The sequence below is a fragment of the Ambystoma mexicanum genome, chromosome 1q (assembly GCF_040938575.1).
Source record: "Ambystoma mexicanum isolate Mex_15411 chromosome 1q, UKY_AmexF1_1, whole genome shotgun sequence".
NCBI classification, from domain to species: domain Eukaryota; kingdom Metazoa; phylum Chordata; class Amphibia; order Caudata; family Ambystomatidae; genus Ambystoma; species Ambystoma mexicanum.
Window position 1 is genome coordinate 801,179,759 of NC_090922.1, and position 27,391 is coordinate 801,207,149.

General features: G+C 49.3%; 1 protein-coding gene across 6 annotated transcripts in view; it reads right to left on the reverse strand.

Moving 5' to 3' along the window:
• SMG7 (SMG7 nonsense mediated mRNA decay factor) overlaps window positions 1-27,391 on the reverse strand; it is a 1,316,737-nt gene that overhangs the window by 173,436 nt on the left and 1,115,910 nt on the right. For all 6 annotated transcript variants that reach the window (XM_069641403.1, XM_069641402.1, XM_069641401.1 and 3 more), the window contains one exon: window positions 8,971-9,127. In XM_069641403.1, the coding sequence (XP_069497504.1) occupies window positions 8,971-9,127 (157 nt within the window). The remainder of the gene's footprint in view (window positions 1-8,970; window positions 9,128-27,391) is intronic.

Sequence of the window (27,391 nt, forward strand, 5' to 3'; positions counted from 1 at the left end):
TACCGTGACAGTCTGCCGACACCAAATGCCAATAATCCCAGATAAGAGGATTTTACTGGCTAAATTATGCTGATGCCAAGGCACAGTGCAAATTAACAATCTATAAACACTTCAAACCTTAGAAGAACAAGTTACTTACCAACTGGTAACGTTCTTTTGACTGGATGTTCCTCCAACGCATTCCACATCTTTGACATGTCCACATCTTTGACATGTCCACAGCTGTGCACTTCAGAAACTTTTTCGGCCGAGGGCGTCCTGCGTCGATGGAGACGGATCCATGTCCCTCAAGGGCCTCTGTCGAGGACGACGTCACAGGATATTATAAATAGGACCCATGGCTCCCGTAGCCTCAGTTTAAGTTTTTTCCCCCAGAATGCACGACACCATTCTGATGCCTGCTGGACTACACTTGGCCTTGCGTAAACGGAAGCTGCAATCGCATAGGAAATTCTCCTAATGGGCAGGCTGGGAGGGCAACGTGGAATGCGTTGGAAGAACATCCAGTCGAAAGAACGTTACTAGTTGGTAAGTAACTTGTTCTTCGAATGGATTGCATCCTCCAACCCATTACACATCTTTGACAGACATCCAAAGCAGTACCAGTAAATGGAGGAAGGAAAAGAATTTAGAATACCTTATTATATTGCGGAATAAAGAACCGTCTTTCCAAAGGCCATATCCTGACCCTGGATTGTATCTAGCGAATAATGTTTTACAAATGTATGGATTGAAGCCCAAGTAGCGGCATCACAAATATTCCTAATATGAACACTTCGCTGGAGGGTGGCGGAAGTAGCCACGCCCCTAGTGGAATGAGCTCTCATCCCTTCAGGAGGGTCTTTAACCGCCAACCGGTAACGCTCCGTAATGGTAAGGATAATCCACCTGGACAAGGTCCGTTTGATAACAGCCTGGCCAAATAATTGTCTAGCATATCCTACAAAGAGTTGATCGTCCACTCTGACCCTGGACATCCTAGAAATGTAAAAGCTAAGAGCTCTCCTACGATCTAAACGATGGACACTCCTCTTCCTTACCAGGATGAGGAGGAGGGTAGAAAGATGGAAGAACCACTTTTTGACTCAAATGATATTCAGAGACTACCTTAGGTAGAAAAGAAGGACGTACTCGCAGTAAAACCCTGTCCTTGTGAAACACAGTAAAGGGTGGCTTAGCTGAAAGTGCCTGCAATTCACTCACTCTGCGAGCGGAAGTAACCTCAACCAAGACCACAGTCTTGAAGGACAGCAATCTCAAAGGACACGAGTGCAAAGGTTCAAACGGAGCACCCATGAGAAATCTTAAAACCAGATTTAAATCCCAAACCGGCACCTGGAAAGGGGACGGCGGATATACATTAGTCAGTCATTTAAGAAACTGAGAAATCAAAGGATTCTTAAAGTAGGAACATTCTTCAGACGAGCGCTTAAAGATAGACAGCGCCGCCAGGTAACCTTTAATGGTACCCACTTGAAGGCCCCTGTGGGCCAAAGAAAGCAAGAAAGTCAAAACCATAGGAATGGAGCACTGAAAAGGATCAACATTGTCATCCCTGCACCAGTCGCAGAACTTATTCCAATGGCAACGATACAGGGATTTTGTTGCAGGTCGCCTGACCGAAAGCAACACCTCCATCACGTCATCTGGGAGGTCCCAATCCTTATACCTCAACCTTTCAGATACCAATCGTGAAGGTTGAGAGTCTTGACCTCTGGATGGAGAACCTCCCACCCTCGAGAGAGCAGATCCTCTCGGTGGGGAAGACGGCGTGGAGGGCAGATGGACATTTCTAGAAGGTCCGGGGTACCACGCTTTCCTGGCCCAATCCGGAGCAATGAGGATCATGTGGGAACCATACCTCTGTAACCTCTGCAACACTCGAGGAATGACAGGGACTGGAGGACATGCATACAGCAGTGGGAATTGCCAATCCACCACAAATGCATCTCCTAAGGCTCCTCTTGGAGGAAATTCCCTTGAGCAGAATTTCTCGCACTTCCGGTTGACACTGGCGGCGAAGAGATCCACTTGCGGGGTTCCACAAAGGGCGAAGATCTCCTGAAGGACTTCCTGAGCCAACTCCCACTCGTGAGAGACTGTGCTCTAACTGCTCAGAGCGTCCGCCGCCGTATTTTCGTCTCCGGCCAGATGAACTGCCGAGAACAAGATTGCTAGCTGGATGACCCGAACCAGAGCTGCATTGCCTCTCTGCACAACGGAGTGACCCTGCCCCCCCCCCCCTTTTTTTTTGAGGTAATGCATGGCCATTGTGTTGCCCGTCATGACCAGGACACACTTCCTCCGTACAGAGGGCAGAAAAGCCTTCAGGGCTAGCTAGCCTGATGGCTCTCATCTCTAACAGATTGATGTGGAGTCTGGACTCCGACGGAGACCAACGACCGCCGGCGGTCAAGTGGTTGGCATGAGTGCTCCATCCTGTGAGGGAAGCGTCCATCACTAAAGTCACCTCCGGCCATGGTTGCCAAAACAGTTCCTTCTTCATCAGGTTCCCTTCGTTCACCCACCACAAAAGGTCCTGGGAGACCGAGCGTGGGATCTAAACAGCGCCATCTTCCCAGAGAACTGCGACCACTGCATCCTGAGGACCCATTGCAGGTATCTCATCCGCAGCCTGGCCTCTGGCGCCAGAAAAATGCAGGAAGCCATGAGGACCAGCAACCTTAAGAATTCGAAAGCCGGGAGACGCTGGGAATGTTGAAACTTGTCTACCATCTGCACAATGTGATGAGCCCTTACCTTGGGAGGCAAACACTTCCCCAAGGACGTATCCAACACAGCCCCGAAGTACTGGGGCTGTTGGGAAGGTGTCAGGTGCGACGACTTGAAATTCAGGGAGAAGCCCAGCCTGTGGAGGGTGCGGCAGGTGACACCGAGATGATCTAAACCTAGCTCAGGAGTGCGCGCCCGGATCAACCAATCGTCCAGGTAGGGGTAGACATGAATCCCCTCACCTGAGGTACGCTGCCACCACCACCATGAACTTGGCGAAGACCCTCAGGCGGAGGTCAATCCAAACGGCAGGACCGAAACTGAAAGTGTGAGTCACCAGCCGCAAACCTCAGGTACTTCCTGTGCGCTGGTGGGATCGGCACATGGAAGTAAGCATCCTTGAGGTCCAGAGACACCAACCAATCCTGAAGTTGAAGGGCCTGGAGGACTTGAGAAAGAGTGACCATCTTGAACTTGTCCTTCCAGAGGAGTTTGTTCAACCAACGCTAGTCCATGATGGGTCTCAAACCCCCGTCTTTGTTTGGGATCAAAAAATAAGGGGAATACCATCACTTGTTCCTCTCCGCTACAGGACCAGTTCTATAGCGCCATACTCCAGCAGGGACAAGATTTCCTGCGCAAGGAGCAGATCCGGAAGCTTCAAAGAGTTTCCCCGGTGCATTGCAGTGAGGCCGCTGAAGGAAGGGAAGACAGTAGCCGTGGTCTATGGTATCCAACATCCACGCATCTGAAGTAATGGCCCGCCATTCTTCGAGATGCTGAGACAGTCTGCCCCCAACCGGCGAACCATGGGACATGGCCGCATGACTGTTCGGAAGCGGCTGCGGCAGTGCCTGAAGGCAAAGAGGCAGCTGCCTGAGCGGCTCTGTCACCACGATTTCCCCGTCCACCATGGGTACCTTTCCACTTGCCCCTTTTACTGGCGGCCCCTCTCGTAATACCAAAGGAGGAGTAGTACCGAAAGGAACCTCTCCTCCACTGCTGTCCCCTAGGACGAAAAGGCAGAGGTTGACGCACCGTGGCGCTCAAAAGACTTTGCTGCAGCTTTTGATGTCCGCAACCTCTCAAGGCTCTCGTCAGCCTTGCAGCCAAACAAATGTGCACCATCAAAGGGCATGGTCAGAAGATGGGCCTGCACATCCGGAGCAAACCCAGACTTCCGCAACCACGCAAATCTGCGTATCACGGCTAACACTGTCGGCCGCATCCAAACCCGACTGAAGGGATTCACACATGGCATCCTTGCCATCTTGCACAAGAGCCAGGAAACCATCCCTTTCTTCCCCCTCGGGAATATGCTCAGTCATCAAGGAAACAATTCCACAGTGTGTGAGAAAACCTTGCCAAAGCACACGTGGAGTTGGCCGATTTCAAGGCCATGCTCCCAGCAGAAAATACCTTCCGGGCCCAACTGTCGAAGCGTTTGCCGTCCCTATCCGGAGGGATGGTAGGGTACGCCACCTGCCTCTAGGTGGCCGTAGCCGCCTGAACCACCAAACTCTGGGTAAGTAAACAAATAGCTGGGGTCACTAACGGAAGGGCGGTATTTCTTATTTAGATTTGTATTCACAGCCAGAAGAGACACGCAGCTGCCACCCTTTTCTGCAAGGTAAAATGAAATGGCAAAACAGGGTCAGAGGACGGATCTTGATCCAAGATGTCCTTCAGATCATCCTGTAACAAACTCTTCTGGAGGACTAGACCAGCCCAGATACTCTGAGACTCATGCCATGAGTCTCCTATAAGACTCTGCATGAGCCCCAGGCTCAGGTCTACCAAACTCCACTTCCGGGGAAGTGTCCAGTCCACTTGCATCATGGAGGGTCTGCCTGAACTCCTCCAACTGACTGCCCCCCGAAAAAATTGCATCATCATCAAGGTAACCAGGTTCCTCAACCTCAGACCTTTCCTCCTCCTCAAAAATATCATCCAGAGGGGGTTGAAACCCAGGTCTGGGGACAGAAGAGAGCCTGGGGGCCAAAACTGGACTCACCAACTTCGATGTAGCCTTCCTTGGAGGATCCATGATGTCTGGGTACTCCAACAGCAAATTTTGAGAAAGAATTCCCCAAAGGCGGCGATAGGGCCGAAGGCTTCGATGTCGAGAGCGTCGACAACCTCGACGTCTGGCGCACCAAAGGTTTTGGCATCGACACAGGTGCTGACGGCTCCGTGGGCTGATACGACAGCAAAGCGTCGATGTCCGAATAGGACAGACACACTGTCGAACAAGTCGACGCCAGCCCCGAGCCCTCAATAGGTTGCTGCGGTCTCGCTGAAGACGAGGACCGAGAACTAGACACGTCTCTTGCGACCTTTCGAGTCCTTGTCCGTACAGGACCTTGACGGCTCCAATGAGTGTCGTGTCTCGAACCGGAGGCCGAAGGCATGCAAGCCATGGAACGAGGCCAATCCTGGCTATCTTCGTCAGAAGGTGTGACCGATCCTGTGTCCTGTGATTGAAAAATCGCCATCATGGATTTTCAAAACGCTGCCCATTCCTCCGGAGTCGAGGACTTTGTAGGGCATGAAACCTTCCTCGAGGCACCATCCTCCGAGGAGGAGGACGGGGAAGGCGACCAGTGACAGCGCTTCCTGGAGTGCCGGGACGAGGAAGACGAGTGGCGGGAACCACTCCGAACCGAGATCCCCAGGAATCCTTCCGACACGGAGTCGCCCCTCAAATCATCGGTGGAAACCCCCTTGGACTTGGAAATCCGGGACTTAACAGGCTTAGAGCCCCTACCTACCTGCAGTAGGTAGGGGCTACTTGCTCCTGCAAGGCCTTGGCAGTCAGCGACTGGCATTTCGAGCAGTCTGTCGTGCGACTCGCCCAGGCACCACAAATGCGGCGGGGGTCGGTGAGCGACATCTTGGACTTGCAGTCCCAGCAGGTCTTGAAGACGGACCGCAGAGTCGGAGGGGTCACTGAGAAAGACATCCTCAATGAAGAAAGCACACAAGGCACACCGAGTGTCACGAAGTTAACACGTTCGCGGAAAAAACGGAACAGGCTACGGGCGCCGTGCGTCCTATTTATAACATCCTGTGACGTCGTCCTCAACGGAGGCCCTCGAGGGAAAAGGACCCGACGCCCTCTGCCGAAAAAGTTTCCGAAGTGCACAGCTGTGGACATTACATGTCAAAAATGTGGAATGTCAAAAATGTGGAATGTCAAAAATGTGGAATGTCAAAAATGTGGAATGCGTTGGAGGACACAATCCATTCGAATTACCAATTCTAAAATTACTAAAAACGAACAAGTACAAAAAGGGGTCTGGGAGCCCCTCTACCGAGAACGAACATGGCCAAATACCCTTTTCTTTGGGCAGGTGCCCTCTCAGGAGATTCTGCAACCACGTTTTAGCTCACTGTACCTTTCACAGAGGAGAAACAGTCATTTGCATTTCAGTCTTTGTCCCACCCATTTGTGCAGTCTAGCACTGAAACGCTAGGGTAACCAGACATGGACCCCTTCCACCAAAGCTTCACCTCACTAATTAGGCCAGACTAGGCCGAAACACGTGACTGGGGTTGCTGTTGGTACTCTTGTTCAGAGGAGAATTGTATTTCGGTGCTGGACTAACCTTGTGGGTGGGACAAAGACTGGTATGCAAATGGGTATTTCTCCTCTGTGGAAGGCACAGCGAGCTAAAACGTGGTTGTAGACCGTGCCAAGAGGGCACCTTCCCATAGAACAGGTTATTTGGCCGTTTTCGTTCTCAGTAGAGGGGCTCGCAGATTTGTGTAAAATGAACAACTGCTTTTGATAAAAATAAAGTACACAGTTGAAAAATAAGGGTAAACATTATTTCAGTAACTGTCTCCCAAAAACTGCCCCACCACACAATCTATCACCAGTAGCATTACAACAAAGATCAAAATCTTCAGATTACTGGTGAAACAATTGAGTTTCTCACTTGATGACTTACCAACCCTGAACTGGACTAGCAATCAAAGTTTTTCAACCGGTTGTGCTCCTTTTCCTCTTGTTGTGATTCCCAGAGTAGTACCATTGCCCCTTTCCCCCTTCACCAGACATCATGAGACAAAGTGAATCAGGGAATCCATGCTGGATGGCTCCTCAAAAAGGAGGAGGCTTTAATACTGTGACGCTGTGATGCATTTGTCAGAAAAACATTGGAATCCCTCTTCATGACGACCATGGGGTGCATTTGGAGTGGTCAATTCAAGCACATCAGAAGTCCAAAATAGAAGATATCCCTAAAATATTAAAAAGCACTGAAAAGTCTACTGCCTTGTTTGATTAAAATTAAGAGGTGATCTTTAAAAATATTAGTTTAACTTTCTATCCAAGTAAACCATCATCAAGCTGGCTCAAAAGGTGCACTTTCAAAACCAACTAAGCAAACGAAAACCGGGACCAACTACAATAGTGAAGCAATGTAATGCCCAAATGAAAACATGGGTGCAGGCTCTGGATCAATGTGGATATGAAACCCTACAAATTTGGGAAATCTGAGGGAGTCCAAAGTCACTGTGGGCCTTTCCAGGCACCTCCGACAAGTTTAGATTTAGGGTAGTCAGAGAACCAAGTTTATTTTAACTAGAATAATAGTTCCCATATAATTCAATGGCAATAGGTCTCCTTGGGATTATGCAAGATCAACCAAAAGCTGTTAAAACTTTGCAATTAGCGTGCAAAGAAAGTACACAAGCGCCTCAGTCACTCTGATTTGGCATGGAAGGATCTTGTGAGGGTAAAATGTAATTTAAGTCCGCCTGACCCACAGGAGAACATGCTGGGCCAGAGAGGTGGATGGGCCAGGTGACCTGATTGGGTGCAGCTGTCCAGTAGCAAACATTGCCGGAACGGTTACCTAGAGAGGTGCATGTGATTGTCCAGCAGCATGGGTCAGAGGTAAGTCTGGGGTTTCTATGACTCCTAAGGATTTTTGCTGGATATTCTAATGTATTATAGATAATTTTGTAATGATAGCCCTCTGGATCTATCAGTTACCTATACTCTGGTCGACCTGTGCTCCCACCCGTCATGTTATGTCATGCAGGGTCAGGAAACGAGGCAGACTCTCAGAGCGAAAGGGTCCTATAGGCTTGTAGGCCAGTTGGGTCAGCCAGGTCAGGCATACTGAGCGCCAACCTCAACATTTCCTCTGTGCTTGAGAAGAATAAAACCAGAAGATTTCTGACATCCAAGGGTAATTTGGATGAATTATAGAACCATGCTGCCTCATGGTCCTCTTTGGTTTGAGCCTGTCTTCTCTGGTGTCTTCGGAATTGGCCCAGCGATTGACAAAAGATAAGGTGCAGGTTCCCTTATTTTATAGAATCAATGGGAGCTTGAGGTAAATACACTAGTTCAAAATCATAGTCCTACATCTGTTCAAACATTTGGCAGTGGCAAAATAGAAACCTTCCTCTGCTTCATCCCAAACACACACTATGTGATTTAGACCTGAATTCCAGAAATCCTATTCAGTCACAAGTGTGGTTTTATCCACTGCCGTCCAGGCTTGCACAGTAGATAATCCCCAGGACCAGAGATGAACACGTTAATGCCCTTTCACACTATGGAAACAAAGTTCAGGAGTGGAATGCCTGCATATCCCATGCAAGACTACCACCTGGGTACTCTGAGCCAGAGAACAGGCTGTTTCCCATTGTAAATAAACCACAAATGCCTTACAAAATATTATTAGTGCTGCCACCTTTGGGCCCCTCACAGCTAAATTGGTAAGAATACATTACAATCGAAATATGAGATACCTCACCTCTGAGGCACCTCACCCCGAGAGGCTTAATGGCTCGAAGGAGGCAAGCAAAAAAATAGTGCCTATCAAGGCGAAGAACAATGGTCTGGAGGGTTGCCCAGAGCGATGCCAGAGGTTAAGATTAATTTGAAACCTTCCAGTCATCCCCTCTTGTTTTGCACACAAAGTGATGCCTTAGATCAGGAATCCCCAAGAAAAACGGTTGGTGAACCAGTTCTGGAAATGATGAAATTCAATGGCCTCATGCCAATGCTACAGTTTAGGGCTTCCTACCCAATGAGGACAGGGCATGGCTGGTTCTAGGGTGCTAAAACAGTCAGTGAAATCCAGCAGATGCCAATATCAAAGAGTGGGAGCTAGCAAGCGTGGCAGTAAATGTGTATAGAAACATAACAGCAGAGTCAAAAGGGTGGGAAAAAAAAGCACAAGAATTAAGTGGAGGTGATACTTTATGAAATCTTACCTGAACTAGCAGGCAGCGACGGTGACCAAGGTGTTCCCTCGAAGAGCGAGTAAAGGGAAGTCTCCTGGTGACCCATAGCTGGCGACATATCAGTCTTTGTGCTAGTGCCGAGAGTTTTTCCATATACCTCGTTGAACATATTGTTTGGGTATCTTTCCTGCAGGGGAGAAAAACAGTAATGGATTAAGTTTGCCTGTCAAAAAGGGCACCACCCCACCAGAACAGGTGCTCCATTGGTGATTTACATTTCAGTTGTTTTTGTAAGGCTTCGAGTTGGAAATGTCACCTTTAAATATAAAACAAGTTGCAGGGCAAGTCATATTTTGAACATAAAAGTCTGAAAACAGGACCGACTCCCAATTTCAGATGTTCACTCACAGACCAATCCTTAGCAAGACCCAAGACAAAGGTCAGTTTAGTATAAATTACAGGTGCAATTCTCTCCAACAGGAGAATAAAATGTGGCTACTTCATCCATCTATCAATTCATATACACAATAAACCTCATAAGACATCAACTCAGCTGGTGGTAGCTATCCAAACATTTGACATATACTGATTGATGCTACCACTGACGCGTCACTGTTGGATAGGTGAAACTACACATAAATAGTGCCCTTCAAAACCAAACCAATATTTCAACGGTAATAAGCAAGGGTTCAATAAGGAACAAACTTGCTTATTGCAGCAATACAGCTGTCACAAATCACATTTCACCAAACACATTTATAAGTGCCCTGGGAAGGCCACAGGTAGTATGCAAAACTTTTGCAGCTTTGCTAAATAAACTCTTTGAATGGATGGCAACAACGAATAAGACTAATGAAAAACAGTGAAAAGGTGTTCTCGGCTTCATTGGGAACTCTAATAAGTAGTTGCTAACCTTTGTGCAAGGATGACCATTCTATCAGTTGTGATTTAGGTGGGAGTGTGGGGACACAGCAGGCATGTCAATCAGTTACTCGTTAGTACATGAACAGCAGCAGAAATATGAATTTTCACACAGCAGGCCTCTGGCCTTTTAGAGAAGTCTATGTGCTCCAAGTGACAGGCAACCCGAAAAGCAGGCTCACGTGGTGTAGACAGCGACATGGCGCATTAGAATAAAAGAGCATTCCCTCTTCCATCACTGCTGCCACCTTAAAGATTTAAAGACAATCCTTAAGAAGCCTCACACTTCATCAACCCAGTTGCCAGACGCCAAGGCAGTTGGATCAGAGCAAGGCACTGCTTACTCTGTTAGGTCTGCACAACAGGCAACCATAAAGGGAGGGACGAGTACCTGAATCACTCAGCCCAAATTTTCTAATGCTCCTGGTAATGGTATGGGGAGTTCATCACAGAGAGTTGGGAAAGTAACAACTGGAAAAATAATTGAGACAGCATAATCTCTCTTAACTGAAGTTACTTGATGTGGACCATGTGGCATGTACCATAGAAGGTTTAAAAACAAATAATCATTACTGGCAAAATAACCGAGAAGGAATCAATAGTGGTACCCTAACTGGAACCATAACAGAGAAATCCCTTGCACCAGATCAGTGCGTCATCATGACTGACTCATTACTGAGGAGACAACAATAATGGTACCATAAATAAGTTGGATCATTACTGGTACTGTACAAGTTCGAAAAAGCAAGCACCATTAATGTGTTGAGGCACCGGGATAACTGATATCGTAATGCAGGGAATGTTTGACAGAAAATCTGGAGTTAAAACTGCACCTAGGACAAAAATGGCATGTTGGAATTTGTAGCACCAGAATTGAGGGACTAGCGCAGTAACAAGGGAAGGGTGGACCTACACCATAACGGTATGAAAAAGAGTTACTGGCACAATAGCTGTGTTGAAGAAATGAAAAACATTGCAACTATGTGTCCGACACACAAGTCAGCGTACTCAACGTTTACTTTTGCCAACATACCGAATTAATGATACAATGGTCACATTTTAAAATGATGACCATCACAGCTGAACACCAAGTACAGCTGACCGAAGTGTGGAAGCATAATAAAGGAAAATGTGAGATAAACATACCTATCTAAATGGTTGTTGGTGTCATATGGAGTGGATTAGAAGATTGAGTTTGGTTCACTTAGTTTCTATCTCTCATCAATAAAGCAAGACATTTCAGGAATAGGTTAGTAACTTCTATAGCAAACATAATATACTGGCCATATTTAGAGTGCAACTAGGGCTGTGCAGAGAAGTTTCATAAACCGCTATGATAGCTAGCACATTTGTACTGATGCTTCCATGGGCAAGTAGTAAGCAGGACTTTATTAGAAAACAGAAATTAACCAGGTAACTCACCGTAGTGACCACCTTACTCCTAGTCCATAGTCCCCCTTCCCCCCATACTTATGGGACATTCCTCCGTCCTGTGGGACGGGACCGGAGCACTTTGTAAAAAGCATCACATTTTTCAAAAATGTGTCCTTCCTCTTTTTACACGGGGTGCCGCACGCAGCCATAACCGTGCCCTTCTTAACTCCGCCCAGCGCTTCACCCATCAGTCCTTTTCTATCGCCAGGTCAGAGACCTTTAAGCAATAATAGAGGAACCTTATTAGAGGGGACGGCGGGCGGGAGTATGGAGGAAAGGGGACTATGGACTAGGAGTAAGGTGGTCACTACGGTGAGTAACCTGGTTATACTCCTACGTCCCGTCCTTTCCTCCATACCCATGTGAGTTTGCCAAGCACTCCTCACAGGAACTGCGGGTGGATGGAAACCCCCTTACTGAAAAAGGTTTTTCAGCACAGCCTGGCCAAACTGAGCATTAGATCTGGAGCTCAAGTCCAAGCAGGTAGGTTTACAAAAAACCGATGGGGAGGCCCATGTAGCCGCTTTCGCAATGGTCTCCCGGGGGACATACTTCTGAAAGGCAGCAGCAGCTGGCTTGCCCCGTACCAGATGTGCATGAATCCCTTTAGGAGGCTGTAGACCCTGAACAGTGTAAGACTCGGTAATACAGGCAGCAATCCATCGGCAAATAGTCGCTTTGGAGGCCTGCTTGCCTTGCGGGTTACCAAAGGTCACCAAAAGTTGAGAACTCCTAAATTCAGAAGTTCTGTCCAGATAGAACTTAAGGGCTCTTCTAACATCCGGGCAATGAAAAACCCTGTCAGCTTCTGAAGCCGGGTTTGGAAAGAAGACCGGCAGCGAGAATGACTGATTTAGATGGAAATCGGAAACCATCTTTGGAAAGAAAAAAGGATGTGTCCTAAGGACAACCTATTCTTCTGGATAACCAAGAAGGGATGCTCCACCGACAAAGCTTGGAGCTCAGTGTTGGGGAGAATTCTCTGTTTAGGCTGAATTTCCTAACCTAGTGAGTCCCCCAGCAGCTTTGCTGGATTTCTGGAGTTTGTTTTTTTCTCCTGCCAAGGGTGAGACTCTTTCTCCCACTCTTGGACATGATTGATGGTGTTCCTTTGAATGTTAATGTGTTTCATGGGCTATGGGGTCTTTTACTCCATAGGGTGTTTTTTTGTGTGTGTTACAGCACCCTCCGTGCAGTAACACCGGGGTGTGATAGTGACCCCCCCACCATAGACTCCATACCCTGGGACTGACTACTGTCTCCCAGGGCATGTAAAGTCACCATTGGCTTTACTAGTCCCAAATTACTAACAGAACCAGTACAAACCATCATATTGTGGATGTACTGGTCGGGGCAATTCAATTGCCCCTGGGTCTGTTATTCGAGGGGGCACTGTGCCGTCCCCCCTCGTCGGGTTTTGGCTGGTGGCAGTGGATACTACTTTTTATATTCAACCGCAAATATATCTCTATGGGATTTTCCCATTGTTCGAGGCTAATACTTTTTAACATAGCCTCCAACATACCGCCGGTTTATTTATTTAATATTAATTCACCGGTTGGTATTTTCTGCCAGAACTCGGTTTTAAAATGGCGTTTGTGTTCGCCTCTGTAACTCCAAACCAAAGGTCGAGCCCTTTGTTCCACTTTTTGGCGGGCCTCTCCACAGAAGCCTCCAAAAGTGGTGCCACTCTGCCTGGGTACCACAGTGGGTGTGGGAGGGGGTTTAGGCACCCTGAACTGAGTTACCTTGGTAACTCAAGTCGCACTCTTGTGTGATTGGCCCAAGTGGTGAGCCGGCCGGCTCACCACTTAGCATGTTTGATTGACAGCTAGGCTGAGTGAATGGTGGTGTGCTGCATAAATGCAAGGCTTTTGGGACTGGAACTTCAGAAGTCGCCACAGGACCTGAAAATCCAACGAAGGAGAAGCTGAGCCGACTTGCTACGACGACACCACCGTTGGGGCCCTGCTGAACCGACTCACCACTTCCCAACGACAGAGGAGATCTCCCGGCTGGAGAGTCTTCTTCCCTTGACTGCTGGGTACAACCAGTTTACCTTTTCTCGCATCCCAGGACGTCTTGTGGTCGAATTGCCCGTGCAAGCACCCCGGCAACCGGATAGCCACTTACCACTGGACCGCAAATAAAAGGACCGCTCCTTTTAATTGAGAACTCCGCGGCTGGTTTCTTCCCTGGCAGTGCAACAGACTCCTGCTTTCCTCCCTGACGAGACCCTCTCTTCCCCCGGACGAGGCACAGACTTGCACCCGCTGCCAGGAACAACTGCCCCCGCTGGAGCGTTCTCACCATTTTAAAGGTACCGTGTCTGCCAGGCCTCCCTTTCTAAAGATTGCTACAAGGTAACAATAATCCCTTAACCTTCTGGACTGGGCTGGCCACCTTAACCATCTAACTGGTCCCTTTCTGTTGATCCAACTCCTTCTGAACTTATTGCGAGACTTTTGGGCACTTTTAACCGTGTGACCTTGGACACATTTCGACTAGAGCCTCTTAAAGTGGGTCCGGCCTTGTTAACTTTCACTTTACAGTTTTAACCTGCCTTCTTCTCCTACCATGTTCTTCCGAAAGTGTTGGGATCTGTTTCTATCTTTGCTCTGCCTTTCTCTCCTTTTTTTAACCGATTGATTAGAGTGCCATCTTCGTTAAGCGCTCACCGCTGTCTGAAAATAAGTGCTGCTTTACTTAAGACTCGTCTAATAATCGTTGATGGGAGTGTATATCTTTTAGTGACCGTGTTTTTGAACTGCTTGATATTAGTGCCAGTGTGTTTAACTAGATGTGTTTTTAAATAAATAATTATATCTCTTTTACACCAAGCTCTGGTCAGTGTTTACTTGTTCTACTGTGTTCTTTTGACCTATTGTGAATACTCTGTATACTGCCTAACTCTTCTTGAGAGCAGCTACCAGGTAAATCTGGGTGGTACAGACTGCTACCAATTGGGTTTACTGCCAACCACCTGTAGTCTTAAATCTTTTGCAGTGGTCCCAGAGGGAACTGCACAGGTTTCTGCCTAACACTCACTCACATGCCTTGCCGAGGTAATGGTGACCAAGAAAGCCACCTTCCACGAAAGGTGCTTAAAATCTACCGTAGCCATTGGTTCGAATGGCTTATGGCACAGGGCCGTAAGAACCACGTTCAGATCCCACGTCGTTTCCGTTTTTTGAACAGGAGGGTAAAGACGCAAAGTGCCTTTTAATCACTGGATTTGACAGTGAGAAAGAGCACTGGTCCGTGGATAGGTAGGCGGCCACAGCAGAAAGAAGTCCTGCATGACAGGACATGAATGCCCGACTCTGCTAGATGAGCGATGAAGGACAGCACCGTGTCAATTGTAGCCACCCTGGGGTCCAACTGTTTGGCTAAGCACCAGTGACAGAACCAACGCCACTTGCACTTATACCGAGACCTCGTCGAGGGCTTCCTGGCTGCCTAAATAATGTCCATGTTGTCAGCAGACAGGTTGAGATGTTCTAAAGATCTTAACTCCGGCACCATGCCGCCAAGCTGAACGATTGTGGGGAGGGGTGCCACAGCTGCCGATCTCTCTGGTGAAGCAGATCGGAAACTAGCGGAAGCCTGATCGGTGCACACACCGACAGATGTTGAAGCACTGAAAACCAGGACCTGGCCGGTCACTACGGAGCTATGAGCATAAGAGAACAGTTCACCGTGTTCTTCAGCTTGCAAATCGTCCGATGAATCAGAGGCAGAGGCGGAAAAGCATAGGCCCTCGTGTTGTGGCATGAAATCTCGAGAGCATCTCCCAAAGAGGCGGCTCCCAGCCCATTTCTGGAGGCATACAGAGGAAGTTTCTTGTTCGCCGTTGTTGTGAAGAGGTCCACTTCCGGAGTGCCCCAACACAAGAATATCTGAGAGAGGACCTCCGCTTTCTATTCCCACTAATAGCTGACCATTGTTTGTCGGCTGAGGGCATCTGGCGTGACGTTCAGCTGGCCTGGGATGTGTACTGCCACTAGCCAGATACCATGCTGAACCGCCCATTCCCAAATCTGAATGGCCAGATCCAAAAGAGGAGGAGACTTAGTGCCCCCCTGCTTGTTGATGTAAAACATGGACACCGCATTGTCCATGCGGACACGAACCACTTTGTTGGCAATGACTGGCCTGAACGCCTTGAGCGCCAGGAAGATCGCCAGAAGCTCCAGATGATTTATATGAAGGAACTGGTCTTGGGGCGACCAGAGGTCGGCGACCTGAAGATCCAATGTCGCACCCCACCCCAGAAGGAAGGAGTCTGTTGTGATCGTCTCCATAGGAGCAGGTTGTTGGAAACCCGCACCCACCGACAGGTTGCTGAGAGACTACCACCACACCAGTTCCACTCATGAAAGCCGGAATCAATATTATTTTGGAGTCCGGTTTCACAGCATGACGCCAAGAACTCCGAAGAGCCATCTGCGTCTGCCTCATCTTGAGCCGAGCAAGGGGAAGAGCCAATACGCACAAGGCCATGAAGCCAGAAGCCTCTGGAACCACCAGGCCGACATGCTCTCCGACTGCGCAAACATCTGACACGTGGCCAACAGATCTGCCATTCTGGCACCAGTCAGGTGAACTCTGCAGTCGATCGTGTTCCAACGAAAACCCAGGAAAGTCAAGTCCTGAGAGACCATCATGGAAGATTTCCAGCAGTTCACCGACAGCCCAAGGTGAAACAGAAGCTGGAGGAGAGACTGAAGATTGCTCAAGGCTTCCAGCAGACAACTGCGCAGCAGCCAATCGTCCAAATACGGATAGACATGGATACCATGTAGCCGAAGAAAAGCTGCGATAACCGGCATCATCTTCATAAAGACATGCAGTGCCGAGCTGAGGCCAAAAGGGAGCACTCGGAACTGTAAGTGCTCCTCCCCCACAGAAAACCGTAGGTATCTCTGATGCGGGCTCCAGATCAGGATCTGCATATATGCATCCTGGAGGTCCACCACGCTGAGCCAATCGCCCTTCTGTAAAGAGGACTTTGACAGGGCGTGATCATCTTGAATTTCTGTTGGGGTAGAGAGAGATCGAACTGGGAAAGGTCTAGGATGGTGCGCAGGCCAGCCTGGTTGGGTTTGGGCACCGTAAACAGGCGGGAATAGAAGCCCTCCCCTTGCTCCCCTAGAGAAACGGGTTCCACCGCCCTGGGATCCAGTAACTTCTGAATCTCGGCTCTGAGGGTGGGCGACCCCGACTCATGGAAAGGAGGATTGATGGGTGAGCTAGGGGGAAGGGGCAAGCAGAAGCCTGCCCGAGCGACTGACGAGACCCACCGGTCCTCGGTGATAGTCTGCCACGCCTCCCAATGAGACGCAATGCGTCCGCCCACAGGGTCTTGTGCGAGCGCAGAAAACCCCCATTTTGCTGGTTTGTCATTGGCAGCACCACCTGAATCCGAGGAGGAGGCCGAGGAGCGGGAGAAAAACCAACTCCGTTGCTGCCTTCAACAGGAATTACCCAAAGGGGTGTCAACCCTAAAAAAAACCTGAAACCAGAAGGCTGAGTGTTTGACGATGATCTGTGTCCTGAAAGGAGGTTTTACCAGGACAGAAAAGGACTTGGCGGTCTGAGTGCTGTCCTTAGTTTTGGTCAGCTCCACGTCTGTTGAAGAAGAATGAAAGAGCTCCTTGTCATTGAAAGGCAGGTCCAAAACCTTATCCTGCACCTCCTTGGAAAACGTGGTGGCGTGCAGCCAAGCCTGACGAGAGTTATCCACACCAAGCAGAAGACCCCGGGCCGAGGTGTCGACGTGATGCGCCGCAGCCTCCAGCAGATCCTGTGCCAAGACCCTGGCGTCCAACCAGCTTTGAAATCTTCCAGCTTTTCAGCAGGAATAAACTCCTCAAACTCCAACAGACCTTCCACATTTTCATATTTGCCCCCGCCAACACCAGTTCTGCATTGGATTGACGGAGCTGCAGGGTTCAGTTAGCGAAAATCTTCCTCCCAATGGAGTCGAGAAGCTTATCCTCTTTGGCCAGAACCTGTGTAGCCGTCATAGAAGATGACGCAGGTCTGTATTGCAAAGCGGCTGCAGCCACTACCGTGGAGGAGGGGGGCAGACACGACGCTAAGGCCACCTCTTCCGAAGGATGGAGCCTATAGCGCACGTCAATCCGATTGACAAACAGCCAAGAGTGTGGTTTCTCCCAAACTTTACGGACCTCAGCCAAAACGTCCTTCTGCAAGAACAAGCCGGTACGCTCCGAAGGAGATAAGGTGAATGCCCCCGAAAGCACGCCCTCCTGCGGAGCGGGTGCCTCAGGTACTGGAATATCCAATAGACACATGTCCAGCACCCGGTCATGAAAAGCTCTGACAGAGCGGGGCTGGTCTTTGCTGTCCTGATCGCCCTGTATGTCGTCCGACAGGTCCGGATCAGGTTGAGTCACATCCGGCACCACATTGGCCTTGTCCACTGGGGACAACAGAGGCTGGGGTGGAAGAGTTGAGAGGCCCGGCCGGTAAGGGCCCATCTCCCTAAAAAAGCCAAAATACTCCTTCATGGGGTCGGAACGCATCAGTTTCTGAAACGTGCCGAAAAAAGCGCCGTCCACCGATGATTAAGGTGCGACCATTAGGAGGCCTCTCATGAGCTGAGTAATTCCAGGGGCGTAAGGGAGATGGTTGCCAAGAGGGCCCTTTCCCCACTATTGCCTACATAAATCAAGGGCGCTGATGCCGCAGGAAGCGAGACATTGTGCGGTAGAGGCATCCAAGCGTTCCCATCATAAATTGGACGAAACGGATGTGCACAAGGAAACTGCTGTTCACCTGAAAAACCACCCCCTACACCTAGGGCCGATGGCGTAGTTGTAAGGGATGTATCCAAAATCGCTGCCGTGGTCTTGGCGGGAACGGTCGCCATTTTGTCGATGCCTGAGGAGAACTGTGACACGTGTGGAAGCGAAGCAGGGGTCCCCACAGGTGGATCAGGGTTCTTCATTTTAGCCTTAACACAAGGAACCTCGGCCAAACCTGTACTGTGTGGCCAAGAATGTTTCTGTGATATAGTAACAGCCAAACTAGCCTTCAAAAGGAAGGACCTCGCCACTGCCGGTAACGGAGGGATTGCGGTCCAAAACCTCACTCCGTGCCCCCTCAACAGATCTGGGGTCTCTACAAGAGCGGGAACGATGGGGAACACAGTTCACGGACAAGACCTTAACAGGCCTCTCAGAAATGTTGGTCACCTTAGCCTCTAAATGACAAGCCTCGGACCAGAGTCTGGTAAAAGCCTCTTCACGAGGGTCCTCGAACTTCTGTTCAGTGTCAACAACCTCAACCGAGGTCTCAGGACGTATCCCGGTGATTTTACGGGAAGCTCCAACCAAGGAGACCTCAAAGCAAGCTCCGGCACCCGATGCCTCAGTAGAACTGGGCCCACAAACAGCCCCCACAGGAGGGGCCTCGGAATGTAATCCGGTGTCAATAGGCTCCTTACGGAAGCCCTTGAAGAAATCTCCGGTACAATTCTTAGGCCTGGAAGGCACCTCAGGGCTAGCCCCGGTAATAGAGCTTTTGACGCTCCTCCCGGACCAGGAAGGAGTCCCCCGGCCGGGGTGCCCTAAAAAGTAAAGAACTCACTGGGCGTTTCTTTTTCTCGATGAGTTTGAAAATGCGCCGGGGGAGTATGTTGAAACACCTCCTCCCACCGCTCCAAACGACGCTGAAGCGCCCAGACCGAAAGGGCGTTGCAATAAAAGCACAAGTCCCACGGTGGTCCGGACCCAAACACTAAGCAAAGAGGATGGGGATCCGGCCCTAGCGAAGCATCGCTGACAAGAACAACAATTTGTAAAGTCTAGCTGAAATAGCACAGACTGACTACCACGCGACCGCTAAACCAGAGCAAGAGAGGAGGAACTGGAAGGAAAAAGTCTTCCGAAGATTCAAGTGCTTCCAGTCCCGAGCGAGCGGAGAAAAAGACTGATGGGCGATGCGTTGGGTGGAGCCAAGAAGGGTGGTGTTACGGCCACGTGCGGTACCCCACGCAAAAAGAGGAAGGACACATTTTTAAAAAATGTGATGCTTTTGACAAAGTGCTCCGGTCTCGTCCCACAGGAAGGAGGAATGTCCCATAACTATGGAGGAAAGGGGACGGGACGTAGGAGTAATATATGCAAACAAACGATGGAATTCTGATGGGTTTAATACTGGGCAACCACATTTGGGATATGCATCAAGAGTTTGAACAATTCATAAGATGGCGTTTGTGAGGGGGAAATCAGAAGGGGAAATGACTTACCGGTAATGTTCTATGGATTCTTCTCCTGCAGATTCTTCATCATATAGATATCCTTCCAGTGCCAGCTGCTCTGAAACATGTGTGACAGGGAGCATAGTAGAATTCGACATAGAACGTTGACTCCCCTTGACTAGACACTGCCACTCCTCGTTCCAGGCGCGAAGTTAGATGTCTATTACGTCACTACGCCCGTACCTCAGTCCCTCACCTCCAAACCTCATCAGATAGTCTCCCAAAGCAGTACAGAGTGCGGCTGTGGGATAAAAGCCCGTAGACAAGTACGCTTTGCAACATTGCTCCGCCGAAGTGAGCATCAGAACCATGTGTCGCATCTAAACAGAAATGCTTAGTGAATGTGTGGAGCAACAACCAAGTCGCTGCTTGATGCATCTCCTTCAACGGCACACCCCTTTGCACGGTGGACGATGCTGCAACACCCCTGGCAGAAGGTGCTCGGATGCGTGGCAGCAGATCTTTTCCTGCTCTCTGATAACACTCTGCAGTGCAGATAAATATCCAGCGAGAGAATGTCTGTTTGGGTACAGCCAAACTGTTCCTGGACAGAGAGAAAGCTACTAGGAGCTGATAGTCCTACCTACATTCTGCCATCCTAGCTAAATAACAGCCGAGCGCCCTCTTAGGGTCCAGTCTGTGTAACCTTTCCTCATCCTTAGAGGGATGTGGAGTAGGATAGAAAATTGGCAAATCAATGCTCTGGGACACATAGAATTCAGAAAGCACTTTGGCAGAAACGTAGGATGCACCTTGAGCAAAGCTTTCTCCTTAATAAACTGTAGGAAGGGTGGCTTGCAGGATAAAGCCTGAAGCTCACTTATATGTCTCATGTCTCGCTGACGTGATTGCCACCGGGAAAGCTGTTTTCAGGGTACTCAGCCTGATAGAATAATGTATGGGCTCAAACAGAGCCGCCATCAAAAACGTACAAACCAAATATAGGTCCCATGCCTGGAACCAAAAACTGAGTAGGCGGGAACCTATTTACAAGGCCTTTCAGAAATTGGTTAATTACGGGGACTGTGAAGGATCCTTGATCCGGTGACCTCTACAACACAGAAAGCAGGCAAGTAGCCCTTAATTGCGCCTATCTAAAGGCCTGTTGAAGCCAGTCAAAGATGGAACTCCATCATTGCAGTGGTGGGACAAGCAATAGGGTCTATCCTACTTTCCATACATCTCGCCTCAAATTTCCTCCACCTGTATGCATACAATGATCTCTTAGAAGACCGGCGCGCAGCCAGTAGCATCTTACGGACCTCTTCAGAGGTCCTAGTCTTCATACCTCATCCTCTCAAGAGCCACGCATGTTGGGTTGAGGGACTTCGGGTTTGAGTGGAGCATCCGACCTTCCGACTGGCATTGGAGGTCCTGCCGCTGAGGCAGCCGGAGAGGTGGGCAGATGGTGAAGTCCAGGAGCTCCGAGAGTAACATGTTCTCCTTGCCCAATCCAGGGTGATCAAGACCATGGTGGCTCGAAACCTCCTGAAAACCCATGGGATGACGGGTATCAGAGAAAACACAAAGCAGAGGTCGAAGACCCACTCCATCAGGAATGTGTCCCCTAGTGCAACCTGAACTAGAAATTCCCTTGTTCAAAATGGTTTGCACTTCGCTTCGGCCCTCGTAGCAAACAAATCCATCATCAGGCTACCCCAACAGGTGGAAGATCTTGTTGAGAACTTGCTGACACAACCTCACACTTGTGTGAGATTGCTCTGCCGGTTCTTCGCTCCCACCAGATGGGCAGCCGAAGCAGAGATTCAGTTCTCCAGCAAACAATCATATTTGCAGCACCTCCTTTCATATGGGCATGGACCGTACACCCCTTGCCTGTTGAGGTAGTGTATGGCCACCATGTTGTCCGTCAGCATGAGGACACGTGCACAGCATTCCACTGGCAACTAAATGCTGCTCACCTGCAGGTCCCACGCAGTGAGCAACCCCAACTCTTCAGGGACACATCTGTGACCAACTGGGCCTGAGGCCACGGTGGCCAAAAGGTGTTCCCCCGCCATCATGTCCTCCTTGCGGCCCACCAAGAAAGGTCATTGGCCACCGAACTCGTCCCCTCAAGAATGTCCATCATGGCATCGAAGTACTGGGACCACTGACATTTTAGCAGTCACTTCAGATAACGCACTTTCTGGCCTCCGGCACCAGAAAATGCAGGGAGCGATGAGCCAAAACAGGCAGAGGAAGGAAGCCACGGGTAGACCGTCGTGGCTCTGTAAAAGCTTGACCATTTGCCGGACACTGTTGACTCTTTGGGGAGAAAAGCCTTCCCCACCTGTGTGCCCAGGATGACTCAGATGAATTGGAGCTTCTGCGTAGGTGTGATGTAGGACTTCTGGAAGTTCGGGAAGAAGCCCCAACTGTGAAGCCGAGAGGTTTTCTCGAGCTGCGTCGATACCTGCTCCGGAAACCTCCCTTGGATAAGTGTGCCAATATGTGAACACCGGAACTCCTGAGGTGCGCCACCATCAGCTTGGTTTAAACTCTGGGCACTGAGAATAAACCAAATGGGAGGGCCTTCAACTGATGGGGGGTGTCCCCGATGATTAATCTCAGGAACCGCCTGTACCTCTGATGGTTTGTCACATGGAAAGAGTAGTCCTGCCTGAAGATCCATCAACACCAACCAGTCCTGGAGTGGCAGAGCCTAGAGAACGTCTTTCAACGTCACCATCCTGAATGTGTCCTTCCTCAGAAACTTGTTCAAGGCCTTGAGGTCCAGAATGGGACAAAGTCATCCTTTTCTAGGTACCAGAAAATAGCGAGCGTACCAGCCAGACCCCCTCTGCTTGGATAGCACCTCTTCCACTGCACCCTTCAATAACAGGGCCCCATGTTCCTCCTGGATCTCCTGTCCTGGTTGGTGTGGAAGGGGGTGGAGGAGGGGGTGCGGGATGGTCGGTCTGGTGGCTTTCTTAAGAAAAGTAGACAGTAGCCCTATTCGAAGAGCTGCAAGGCCCAGGCGTCAGAGGTCATCGCTTTCCACCTGTCCAAGTGCTCGGAAGTTTGCCCTCCAACTGGAGAAACATGTGGGGAGATCTCAAAGCAGCATGGCGGGTGCATTCGCCCATGACAATGCAGTCTGCTGGCCCTTAGAGGTCTGTCTATCCTGTCCGGGATGCGAGAAACAATGCTGCTCTTGCCTGGCTTGTGGGAGCGGTGTCCTCTTTCCAAATGGTATGTACTGTCTGTTGTCCCTACTCCGAGGAGAAGCCCAAAGATTGTTTGCTGGTTCCTGCACAGCTAGACCCATCGAATTGGCAGACAAATGAATTTCTCCAAGTACTCACCCGCCTTCGGGCGGAAAAGGGGCTCACCATCAAAAGCTATGTGCAGACGTTTTGCGTAGACCTTCAGTCTAAATGCTGAGCTGTGGAGGTAAACCAACCTTCATAGTACTGTGGACGTTCCCATTAATCAGCCTATGGCATCTGCAGCATCCAGGCCCTACTGCAGTGCACGACATGCCACCTCTTTGCCATGGTCAATGACGCATAGAAACCCATCTCTCATGTCACCATCGGGGATGTGCTCTGCTACTTCGAACCATCATTCGTCAGAGTCCATGAGAATACTGAGCGAATGCACATGACACATTGACCGCCTTAAAAGCCATGCCTCCTGAAGCAAAGATCTTCTTGGTCAGGGAATCCGTGCTCTTGGATTGGCTGTCTGTAGGAAGGTTAGAGGTGGTCATGGCTGGCCTAGAGTTCACTGTAGGGTCCTGTACCACTAGACCTTCTGGTGCGGGGTGAGATCAGAATGGAAAATAGCACTTAACCCATTAATATTTCTTGGCAAGTTTGGCATCCATAGCTGGCGTGGAACATGGCCCTTGCCACCGCGTGTTAATGGGTCCGAAATAGCTGCATCAAATGGCAATGCCCTTTCAGTTTGTGGCCCCTTATCCATGATGTCCGTCCAGTCGTATGCTGACAGGGGTTTACCTGGGGTGCCAAGACCAAAGGAATTGACTTTTCAATAGTCGTCCTGAACCAAGCATTAGGGTGGATATAAAGGGCGGTGTGTTGCAGATCAAGGCCGGGAGACTTATCTACCCCACTTGCGTCATGCAAACCCTCAGCCAGGGAAAGCAAATCTGTGTTGTCCATGAAGAAATCCCCCCCACACTAAGGCTCCCCAGTCATTGGTTCAAAACCAAAAAGGCACTTGATCCCCCTCCTTGTCACAAAGCAACCTCGGTCAAAAAATGCAGATCAAGACTTTCACAGAGGGTGAAAGGAACGTTTGACTGTCGGTGTCAATGGAACCATCCCTACAAGGCCTCTTGGCGCCAGTGCTTCGGGGGCCTCTTCAGCATCAGAATTTGCTTCTCAGTTGTCGTGGTCGAGGAGGAGGGCGCAGGAGCAGACATGGTCATCTTGATGCCAGAACCTCCGGGTGCAACTGGTACCGTATTTGCCTGTGGCGTTGAGACTGGAGTCGTACCCGCTGCAGCTTTTTGAAAAGCAGGAGATTTGTTCCCTGAACCCTTCTAACAAATTAGAGGTGTGTCTGCAGCGATGGCGTCTCCTTGTGGGCTGATGAGGATGAATGGGAGTGTGAACGTTTTTTCGCCTTCCTACAGTGTCTGTTGTCCTTTTCGGGCGCAAGGCCTCCAGTGTCTTAGCTCGACGACCTGGTGGCCGAACACGTCTGGGACTTTGATGGAGGACACCCAAGTGCTAATTTCGCTGATTGCTGCCCAATGGACTTCAGGTTCATTTGTTCACATGAACCGCATTGCTGAACATCGCTGTCATTCGCCCAGACACCACACGCAGATGCCATGCAGGATGGTGAGTGACATCTGAGTGGCAGTCCTGACAACGTTTGAATCCCAATGCCTTAGGACATTGCAACAAATGTATCGAATTGAAAATTTCTCACGAGAAAGTACGGAAAAGCAGCATGCTGAGTGCATGAAAAAAAAGGAACTGATGTACAGGGCGTAGTGACTAAATTATACATGAAACATTACTCACCGGAATCGTATTTCCGATGCTTGTATCTGCTTAGAATCACATGCTGTGCATAGGCCGAAATCTAGTGGAAGCTGCAGAGTATTACAGTTGTTTTTCGAAATTCAAAAAAGACATCAACAGGGCGTGCCAGCAATACTATCCCTAGTGTTACATCCTCTGTACCCATGGTCCTTCACACGTCAAGGTCCCTCATATTGTTTTGTTACTGACATGAGCTAGCATGAAGTGTATCGTGAGTGCAGGTGTATCCAAGCAGATATGTATCAGACAAGCTCAAAAGCATCCATGCACCTTCTCTCCAAGGGGAGGAAGGGTGGGCGCATGTGACTAAGCAGATACAAGCATCAGAAGTACGATTACGGTGAGTAATGTATCCCTTCTGAGGCTTATGGAATCTGCTTAGATCACATGCGGTGCATAGATTAGCGAGCAGTGTTAGAAGGTGGTGGGTTGAGAAGGTTCATGGGCAAACAGATGTTTTAGAACCGCTTGTCCCACCTGTGCATTTGTCTTGGAATGGATTTCAATGCAGTAGTGCAGAGTGAACGTTTGTACTGAACTCCATGTAGCTGCTTTGCAAATGCTGTCTAAGGGGACATTTGCAATAAATGCCAGAGTAGCTCCTTTGCTCCTTGTGGAGTGAGCTCTTGGCATGATAGGTAGTATCTTGCTTGATAAAGTGTAGCAGAACTGTATGCATCCGACTATCCATCTGGAGATGGCCTTTTTGGTCTCTTTCTCTGCCTTGGGCTACGGAGACAAAGTTCTGTTTTTGTAGCGTAGTACATAGTAAAGGACTGCCCCCCTTATATCTAGTGTGTGGAGTTTTACCTCAGCTGAGCTTTTTGGGTTCTGGAAGAAAGCCGGAAGCTCAATGGACTGGTTCACATGAAAATTAGAGATGAACTTAGGAGAGAACCTAGGAGGAGTACGTAAAACCAGTTTGTCTGTGTATAACAAAGAAAGGATCCTGCACTGACAATGCTTGCAATTCACTAGCTCTTCTTATGGTAGTAAGGGCCACTAAGAAGGCAGTTTTGTAAGTTAGGTGTTTAAGACTTGACTTGTGCATCGGCTCGAAAGGGGATGCCATGAGCTTAACTAATACTACATTGCGATCCCATCCTTGCGGTGGGTTTGAAATTGGAGGGTGGAGTCTCTTTACTCCCTCCATGAATGCTTTGATGACCGGCACATTCCACCATGAGGCTTCATTGTGGGAGGTAGTGTAAGCCAACAAGGCCGCCAAGTGGACCTTTATAGAGTTGAATACTAACCCGGAGTCTGGCAAGTGGAGCATATAGTTTAGAATGTGGGATGGGGTACATTCTACGTTTTTTTTGTTTAGACTAGCACCAAATTACAAATCGGCTCCACTTGTCGAAACAACAATGTCTAGTGTTTGGCTTTCGTGCCTCCTTGAGGATAGCCATACACCTCTGTGGTAGGTTAAGATGTCCGAACTCTGACTTCAGGAGCCACGCTGCCAAGTTCATCGAGTGAGGTTTTGGGTGCACTGTTAATCCCCCCCCTGTGTAGAGTAAGTTGGTCTGGCACGGGATTTTGATGAGAATCGCACATCTCCAGTTTGCGCAGCTGTGGATACCATGGCTGTCTTGCCCCCATAGGAGCAACTAGGATGAGCGTCACTTGTTCCTTGTGGATCTTGTTCACCACTTCCATCATGAGAGGAGTCGGGGGTGGAGGAGAGTGTAAGCAAATCTCCCTGACCAGTTCATCCATAGGGTGTTCCACTTGGAGCCTGGTTGGGGGAACCTGGACGCAAAGCCTGGGCATTGTTTGTTATCGCTTGTAGCAAACAAGTCTAGCGTGGGGAAAACCCCACTGAGAGAAGAGGTGGTCTACGGCCTTTGTATCTAGTTGCCACTCCTGTTCCTCTGGAGTCAGCTAGAGAGTGGCGTTTCCCTGGAACGTGTTGTGAGGATAGGAATATTTTCCGTTAGAGTGCCCATTTCCAAATTTGTTGTGCTAGTTTGGACAGATTTGGAGAACATGTTCCGCCCTGGTTTATTGATGTAAAACATCGCTATAAGGCTGTCGCTGAGGACTTGCACCAACTGGTATGCTAGGTGTATATTGAATGCTTGAATGGCCCTGAACACCACCAGTACTTCTAGCAGATTGAGGTTCTGCGCCGTGACATAAGTCCGCAGACCTTGTGCTGTGTGATGAAGGTGATGAGCCCCTCACCCGGCGAGAAATGCGTCTGTCGTAACTATCGCCTGCACTTCTGGATCGTGGAACGGTTTCCACTTCAACAGATTTTCCCTTGTCCACCAGTGAAGGCTTCGTACCAGTATTGGCAAATCGACGACTAGATCGTCCCACTAACCGCTTGCCTGAGACCACTGTTTCGCTAACCATTCCTGCATGGGTCGCATGCTCAGGCGTGTGGTACCAGGTAAATGTAAGATGGCATCATGCCTAGCAAACGCACAGCTTCCCGTACGCTCATCTGGCGGCGGGCCTGATAATGAGGTATTTGCAGTAATGTATTTTGGACTCTTTCCTCTGACAGGAAGACTAACCCTTCTTTTGAGTCTATTACAGCACCTAGGAACTGTTTGGTTGTGCTTGGCACTAGGCTTGCAATTTGAATTGTTAGTGCTGGTTTGCTATCTTGAACAGCAAGAAGCATCTTTCATATCCAATGTTGCCATGTAGTGTCCCCGCTTTAGCAGGGCGATTACTTCTTGTAGTGTAGTCATGCATAACTTGTGGCTTGACACAGGTGTTTGCAGGACATAGGTCTAATACCAGGCACATTGTTAGATTTTTTTTT